Genomic DNA, 8522 nt, shown 5'->3' on the forward strand with positions numbered 1-8522 from the left:
CACCACTCACCCGAATGAGGCCCACCGCCCATGCATGAGCGTGTTGACGACGCCCACAAACGAAGACGAGCGTGAACGGACATGGGCAAGGGCGAGCCCAGAGCTCCTCCTTCCTCCCTTTGTCATGCCCCTTCCCCATAGCTCACCCCTCCACCATCCCCCTTCCGCCATTGCTCCCTCCATCAATCCCCTTACCCCTTCATTAGCTCCCATAGGATGAACGGAGGTGGACAAGGCGCATGACACGCTCACACAGCCACAAAACACACAAATTTCTCTAAGTGCGTCATAGATATAATGTATTTCTATTTTCGCCCTACTGCCATCATTTATGCAAATAGCTGTAAACACTATTCAGTAGGCTTTGAGTATATTGAGGTGGCCCAGTCATGTGCCAACCACAATTCCTACTACCTTAAGACATGCACATTGGATGAAGACTTTAATTCACTAGATCAGGCTGTATCTAATGGTCTTTGTGATCACTGTAATGTTCAACCCAACATGAACCAGCTCATCTAATTGCTTGGCAACCATTTGAAGTTGTTGTTCCTGTTTCCTCATGTCAGAATGATCTGTCGACAAGAATAACTCGTTGCCTCATCATTGTTGCCATGGCAAAAGGTGATTGATCCACTTCAGTCACCCACCTTGAACAAGCTATTAGCTAGGAAATCTTGAAAAATTATCCAGGCTAATAGATCCTCTGGCCGTTTTTTTTTTGGCCTTTGGAAAGAAATATATTATTGGATTTGATAGAAAATGTTTGACCTCTAATATTGTGACCAGAAATATTTGGGTAGATAAATTGTGTTCAAAAATATCCTAGTCAAGTGAAAGTGGTCAGAAATTTTTGAAGTGTGTCAGACTGGTAAGAAATGTTTGAGCCAAGTCAAACTGGCCAGAAATATTTGAGGTGTGCCAGAGTGACTAGAAATTTTTCAGTGGTGTGACAGTGCTTGGATATATTCTAGCCATGTCACACTGCTCAAAAATCTTTTAGCCTTGTCACATGGCTAGAAAATTTCCTACCAGTGTCACGGAGTATCTGGGGTCCCAGTTTCAAATAAAAAACTTGGTTTTTCTGGGGCAGTTCTCTCAAAATTTTGCACATTGCTTTTTTCTTTTCTTATCCAGATCACAACCCAAAGTTCTGCTCATTTCAAACCATGTATGGCTCTATTCTATAACAGCTATTGAGGTTGAATTGAAAAGTGAAAAATGGAGGGTTGGCAGTGGAAGTTGTCCACTCTCAATGTGAACTCATCTAAGTTAGCATCCCCCAGCAGCTTTCCCCCATTGTTTTCACCAACACCCCACTTCTATCTGCCATGTTCACTACTCAAAACCCATTTAAGTTAGTATCCCCCAGCAGCTTTCCCCCATTGTTTTCACCAACACCCCACTTCTATCTACCATGTTCACCATTCAAAACTCATCTAAGCTTAGTGTTTGAAAGTCCAGTTTGGTCCGGTTTTTTGATGCCCAGGGGTGTTAACCGTGACCGTAACCGGTCTGCTTTTTCCCCAGAAGTCAAAAGACCAGACCGGACTGCAAAAAGACCACAGACCACGGTCTTTTGCGGTCTATAGACTGGTTTCAGTCTGCATCGGTTTTAACCGGTTTATGACCGGTCTTTAGGCCAATATTTTAAAATTATGAATCGGTAGATTTATTAACATCTCTAATAGCTTCAAAACGAGCCCAAGAACGTTAAATTCCGTTAGGAATTGGTGCTTCTATAAAATAAGTCTGGTACATCTATTATTCCCAAAAGTAATTTACATTTTAATTCATATCTCTCTCGTTTTTTACCAAATCGTACGTTCTTGGGTGCGTTTTAAAGGGTATTTTGGGGGTTACAAAAGACCGGTTCACGTTAACCGGTCTTTTTGCGGTCTTTACATTTCAAAAATAAAAGACCGTAACCGCAGGTCCCGTCTTTTGCGGTCTTGGTCCGGTCTGGTTACGGTCTTTTTCCAGTCACGAGACCGGACTTCCAAACACTATCTAAGCTAGTGTCCCCCCACCAGCTTTCCCCCATTGTTTTCACCAACACCCCACTTCTATCTGCCATGTTCACCATTCAAAACTCCATCTAAATTTCTCCCCAAATCCTCTGCTCAGTGTCTCTCTCTATATTCCATTTGACCACCCTCCCCCCCACCTCTGCCTCTACTTCAGCTCAGAGATCTCCAAGTGCACCTTAGCATCCCCCCCAGTCAAACCCCCACATGTGATATCAAACATCACACCCAACCCACTTTTACAACCAAGGATTCTTTTCTGCTGAAGAATAAATATGGAGTGCTGCCTTACTTTTTCTCACCAATATTTCTTCAGAACTCAAACATTTCTCTTAGTTTGCAAAACATTTCTTGCTCCAGGCAAACATTTATTCAAAAGAATTCCTTGCAAGCCAAACCTTTCTTAACTTTTCAAAAATATCCAAAAAATATCATAAAGATTTCTTAGTTTGCCAAACATTTCTTGCTCCAGGCAAATATTTATTCAAAAGAATTCTTCACAAGCCAAACATTTCCAAATATGATAAGAAATATCTCACAAAGATTTCTTATCAGTACAAACATTTTGAAGAAGATTTCCTATCCAGTCAAAGATCTTTGAACTTGTAAACATTTCCAAATACAATAAGAAATATTTCCCAAACATTTCTTGTCAGTACAAGAAGATTTCTTATCCAGTCAAAGATCTTTGAACTTGTAAACATTGGAGGGTAAGCAAGATAAAACTGTTGTAAAGTAAAGGGACAGCTGGTAAGGGGAGAACCAAATAATGCCAAGTTAGTTAGACCAAGATATAAAATGATTGTAAAGCAAAGGGAAAGCTGGTAAGGAGAGACAAAGACAATGCCAAGTTAGTTAAATGGGGATAATGCTAAGTTGCTGGTAGACATTCAATATAAGCAATAATAAAATGATTGTAAAGTCAAACATACATCATCACGCACGCTTTGCAGATGAGGAGGTGGAAGAACCCTTAATGGCGTGGAAAAATGCTTCAGTATCCTTAGTGACTTGAGCAGTTGGTTTCAAGGTTGAAGACCTGGATGTGGAGTTAACGAAACAAGGATCGACCTTGTAGGATTTCGGAGCGCCGCGATGGTTGTTGTAGAAACTGGCCTTGGGAAGAGTGACAAAGCTGACCTTTCTCTTTTTCAAAGGCGGGGAAGATGGGTGGGACGATGGAACTTGAAGATCATGAGTATCTTCTTCTCCCTCTTCCTCAACATGTGGCCTTTTCCCCACTGTTCTCCTCCCATCCCCTTGAATCTTGCAGAATTGGTTGATCCACTGTTGCGAGTCCTTCACAAAAACCATTGCCTTGCCATTGAAACTGGAGACAAGGGGGATTTCGCCATACTGGGCACTATTCTCCAATATTTGAAGCAATTCTATTAAAATCATGATCATGATGGGCCATTAAACCATGGACAGGACTTACTTTGATCCCAAGGAGTGATCTTCATCTTCCCTGAGTCCAACAAATTGGCGAGCAATGCCCATTGTTTCTGAGATAGCCTGTTTGATATAAAATTTGGGCCCAAGGGAGTGTCGACCTCGTTCGAAGGCCACCCAGTGAGTGCAACTTTCTCCGTCTCCACGTAGTTCACGAATGTTGTCAACGGCATCATGGTTCTTGTACTCTTCGGGTGCGGAACGGCCTCGTCTAGATGTAAATAAGTAAAATGTGACCATAGTTCATGTCCGCGACATACGCCATTTGGTCCTAAATATCTGCTTGAAGTCTTTCTGGCTTTCCTTCGAGGGTGCGAACCTTTCGGAAGGCGAACTTGTGGCCGAAGTCTTTCTGCCGCTCTTGCCTGGAACAGGTACCTCTTTGCTTCTTTCACGGTTGTCGTCAATCTGTAAATCTTGCCTTAATTCCTGTTGATATCGTGCAGCTCTGCCGTGCCAAGTTAATAATAAAAACGCGAAAAGAGTTTAATGTGTGACCCACCGAACAGTAGTGGCAAAGACATCAGTCCACTTCCTAATTGGATAATTTTCGCGGTCGAAGAGATCCTTCAAAAACGATGAGTTGACGAAAAGGCCGTCCTTTTGATGCACGGATGGCTTGTCTCCTGAATAGATGATAAAGCCCGCAATATCGAACTCGGGGTCAGTGCGCCGAATGATGTTTAGCTAGAAAAACACAATATGAAAAGCTTTATGTGAATTTAAAAAAAGAATAACTTACCAAACACTCGATCATCGCGCGCCAGCGTTCAAAGCGAACCTCCGGTGCTACGATCGACGATCCGCCGTCCACGATTTCGTCTTGAAGGTGCTCATAAACCTCTTGCATGCGTTCTTCCCTTTCCTCGCTGGTGGTAGTGCCCTGCATGTAGTCAGTATAACACTTGTCCATGAACTTGGCCTTTTCTTCCTTGGTCACTGCCCAGAATGCTATTAGAACTCTGTTTGTCAATTGAAAAAAACAGGGCCACTTACTGCCCTGCATGTCATCCTTGCGAGTCCGGCTGATATAGGATCGGAACTTGTTTGCCCTGTTGGGCCCTCGTTTCTCCTTCAAAAGAAGGTCAGCATGCTCCAAGACAAAGTCCGAGCGCTGTCCAAATTGTGTGCCCAACTCGGCCGCCATCCGGCAGACATACTCGCCAAACAACGAGTAGCACGATTGCTCGAAATTGGTGACCTTTTTCGTCGACAAGGCCTTGAGAACCGCATTCTCCGCTGGCAACGTCATACCCAGCTCGGCAAGGAATTCTGCAGCCGAATTTACAGGTGTCCTCCTCCATTTCGGCATCTTCATCCTCTGTATCGGTGACTTCTTCCCCTCGTTCCTTTCACCTGGCACGACCTCGCCTCAACTCCTGCTGAGCAAGTTCCCAATACAAGCCACTTATGTCGCTTTCAGGGACTCCCTGCGAAGCCAAGATTTGGCGGCATTGAGCTCTCTCGTGGGCGATCTTCTCCCAGTTCAGGGCGTCGATGTGGTCATAAGGTTCCCGAGGAGCAGTGTACCCCTCAGGAATGGGGACGTACTCCTCCAAATCCTCCAAAAAGACCTGGATCAATCGATCCGCGGCATCCTGCTCCCCGCGTTGGGGCAAAGACCCTTGATAGTGGTGGTGCCCGCCATCCCAAGGCTGGGTGAAACGATAAGTGACCGCCTCCGAGCAGAGAAGCGATCACATGCTGTTCTTATCGTCCCATGTAAGGTCGTCCTCCAGGGAGAGGATCTCGAAAGGGTCCTCTCCAGAGTTGCGAGTCTTGTCGAGTGCCATTGCCGCCTCGATGACGTACGAGTTGACGTGCAGTTCGTCTTCTTCCCTCAAAATGTTGAGGGCGTCCACGTAGATCTCAGGCAAGTGAGGGGCTGTAAATCCCTGCGGGATTGGGAGCCACTGCTTGGTGTTGTCGTCCAAATATTTAGTGAACCAGTCGGCTGCAGTCTGGCAGCCTTCTGTTATCTCGCGGCCATGGTAGTACTGGGTGGTCTTGTCGGCGTAGCTGAAGCAATATGCTGTGTGTTTGGACTCGCATGCCTCTCGCATTTCCTGGACCTCGTCGTAGTCGAGGTCGTGGATTGTCAATGACCTTGGATGAAAGTCTTCATCACGGATGCTGGTGAGTTCCCTTCCGGTTGAAGGTAGATTGTTGACGTCGAAGCTTGAATAACTATTGGCCCCTTCTGGCTGGTCAGGCAGCATGATGTCGTCCTCGTCCGAACGCGTCGGGGTTAAGTCCGATAGTGTGTGGTCGCTGTTGTCCGCACTAAAAACAAAGACGTGTGAGTTTCAACATGTGTGTTTGGACGCAGGTAAGATGACGAACTTCATGGCGATGGCAGCAGGGGCCGTAGGTTGAGCAGACGAGGCTTTACGGCCATACGTTCTGAGCACAGGAGCAGGTTTGGACTTGTGTGGAACATGCCCTGGCCTGCAGAGTACGGTTGTCAGACAGGAGAAATAAAAGCAAAAGCAACCGACTAAAGTCTGGTTGAAGAAATTTGCTGCTGGCATAAAGTCAAGCAGCATGCGAGCGACCTAAGCCAGCTCGAAGGATGGAAGCCACTCCCCCGAGGTCGCACAGTAAAACCAGAGCAACGCAAGCGGCGAATGACACTCCATCCAAACCAGCCCACAAAAAGAAGAAGAAGTGAAGGTTAAAAAAAGAACAGAAGCTTACCCAACAACGCCGGAGCGAACAGCATCTGGATGGCCTGCAGCCTCAGAAGCTGGGTCGTTGGCAGGTCGAACAGCCACTTCAGTGGCAACATTCCTATTGGCAAAGCAGTAAGTACATTGCGATTGCAAGCAATGAGCAATGAACGCGCGGCAACCGACTCAAGTCTGGTTGAACCAATTGCCGCTGACATCAAGTCAAGCAGCATGCGAGCGACCTAAGTCGGCTCGATGTGGAGGGAATGAAAGGGATTGAACAAACAACTCACCTAGAAAGCTGCACCCTAGCTTGGATGTGCACACCATCGAAGACCTGAGCATTTGAAGGGCACCGTTGTCCCTCTATGGCAGCAACAGTCTTCTTCTTGGGAGGCCCAGACTTCACTTGGGTTTTCCCCACTTCTTGGGTGGCGGCATCGTTGGCAGGGGCATTGATAGCCGTCTTCTTCTTAGGCGGCCCATACTTAACTTGGGTTTGCCCATCTTCTTGATTGCCGGTGTCGTTGGCCTGAGTGAAAGGTGCGACTGGCTCGGCAACTTGAAAGTCGGGGGTGGAAGATGCATGGACGGAAGCACGCCGTCCCTGTTTAGGTGGTGCGAGGTCGGGGACATTCTCCTTGGTGGAAATGGTCTGCTGGCCAGGCATTAGAACGATGCAAAAAGTATATTGAAAGGAATCACGTACTGCAGAGCGAAGACGACGGCTCATGTTTGACAGGTAGGTAAGGTTGATGTGTATTGAGGTTGAAGGGTATTTCAAGAGATGGTGGTTGCTAATGAAGAAGAAATGTGGAAACGACAGAGTGCTGGCAAAAGACTGACTCACGTAAGCAACTGATGCGATGAAGAAGTGGGGATGGGGCCGAGGAGGAACACATAAACAAAGCGGCGGGCCAAAATACTCGGCCTCACAAGGTCGTCGTCGATAAGTGGAAACGGGAGGTGGGCCCGCCAAAGGATTGGCGAAATCTTTTGGAATTCGCATTATCAGACCCAGGTCCACGCCTGTATGAAAAATGTCAACAAATCTGTTAGTAAGGCCGTAGTTGAGTGCGTACAAAATGGCAGAGAGAAGCAGGGTGTTGGTAAAAACGATGGGGGAAAGCTGCTGGTAGAGACACTGAGGGGGGTTTCGAGCAGAAATTGAGAGTGATGTTTGATATCACATGGAGAAGCGGGGTGTTGGTGAATACGACGGGGGAAAGCTGCTGGGCGACGCTGATCGTTGCATCGCCGCTGGATGCTATAAAAAAATTGTGGACAAAGCAGGGTGTTGGTGAATACATTGGGGGAAAGCTGCTGGGCGACACTGATCGTTGCATCGCCGCTGGATGCTATAAGAAGATTGTGGACAAAGCGGGGAAATCTTCTGGGGGACGCTGATGGGTTGCATCGCGCCTGGATGGTATAAAATAAATGCTAAAAAACAAATGTTGGTGAAAAGAGGACGAAGCGGGGTGTTGGTGAAAACAAAGGGAGAAATCTGCTGGGGGACGCTGATGGGTTGCATCGCGCCTTGATGGGATAAGAAAAAATTGGTGAAAATGCACAAGTGGCTACCACCTTTATCATAAAACTAAGGCACTTGCCTGTAGAGCTGTGTGTATAAGTCCACAAGTTGTATGAAAGGCCTTTCATAGGTGTGTCCTGTGTCTTTCTTTCTCATAAAGGCAATGTTCTTTTCATAAGATATAGGCAAGGCCACAGAGTGCTTTTCATAATTAAACCTGTGCGCTTTCAATAGGTATTTCATTCACTGGGTTAGGTGTATTCATTGCCTTTTTCATAATTAATGGTGTGCACTTTCATTGAATATTTCATTAGGAATTTTGGGCGCTTTCATTGCTTTTTTCATAATTAATCCTGTGTGATTTCAATAAATATTTCATTCACTATGTTAGGTGTATTCAATGCCTCTATCATATCTAATGGTGTGCGCTTTCATTGAATATTTCATTAGGAATATTGGATGCTTTCATTGTACTTTTCATAATTAATGTTGTGCAATTTCAATAAATATCTCATTCCCTAGGTCAGGTGTATTCATTGCCTCTTTCATATTTAATGGTGTGCGCTTTCATTGAATATTTCATTAGGAATATTGGATGCTTTCATTGTACTTTTCATAATTAATGTTGTGCAATTTCAATAAATATCTCATTCCCTAGGTCAGGTGTATTCATTGCCTCTTTCATATTTAATGGTGTGCGCTTTCATTGAATATTTCATTAGGAATATTGGATGCTTTCATTGTACTTTTCATAATTAATGCTGTGCAATTTCAATAAATATCTCATTCCCTAGGTCAGGTGTATTCATTGCCTCTTTCATATTTAATTGTGTGCGCTTC

The 8522-nt window shown here is 45.4% G+C and overlaps 3 protein-coding genes across 3 annotated transcripts; 1 reads left to right on the top strand and 2 right to left on the bottom strand.

Annotated features, from left to right (window-relative positions):
- Window positions 1–1331: 1331 nt before the first annotated feature.
- On the top strand, window positions 1332–1592 carry LACBIDRAFT_299166 (uncharacterized protein; the record flags this gene model as incomplete). The annotated part of the gene is made up of 1 exon (XM_001890743.1): window positions 1332–1592. One exon carries the CDS (start codon window positions 1332–1334, stop codon window positions 1590–1592), a length of 261 nt encoding a protein of 86 aa, XP_001890778.1.
- Window positions 1593–2898: 1306 nt separating this feature from the next.
- LACBIDRAFT_335846 (uncharacterized protein) lies at window positions 2899–7157 on the bottom strand (the record flags this gene model as incomplete). The annotated part of the gene is made up of 14 exons (XM_001890746.1): window positions 2899–2906; window positions 2972–3390; window positions 3466–3690; window positions 3799–3927; window positions 3982–4166; window positions 4222–4430; window positions 4476–4800; window positions 5031–5103; window positions 5181–5762; window positions 5823–5927; window positions 6177–6269; window positions 6442–6709; window positions 6858–6945; window positions 6999–7157. The coding sequence occupies 14 exons, from the start codon at window positions 7155–7157 to the stop codon at window positions 2899–2901; spliced, it is 2868 nt and encodes a 955-aa protein (XP_001890781.1).
- A 562-nt stretch (window positions 7158–7719) lies between these two features.
- On the bottom strand, window positions 7720–7925 carry LACBIDRAFT_299169 (uncharacterized protein; the record flags this gene model as incomplete). The annotated part of the gene is made up of 1 exon (XM_001890747.1): window positions 7720–7925. The coding sequence occupies one exon, from the start codon at window positions 7923–7925 to the stop codon at window positions 7749–7751; it is 177 nt and encodes a 58-aa protein (XP_001890782.1). The 3' UTR covers window positions 7720–7748.
- Window positions 7926–8522: the final 597 nt, after the last annotated feature.

Source organism: Laccaria bicolor, genomic scaffold (assembly GCF_000143565.1).
Source record: "Laccaria bicolor S238N-H82 LACBIscaffold_163 genomic scaffold, whole genome shotgun sequence".
NCBI lineage: Eukaryota > Fungi > Basidiomycota > Agaricomycetes > Agaricales > Hydnangiaceae > Laccaria > Laccaria bicolor.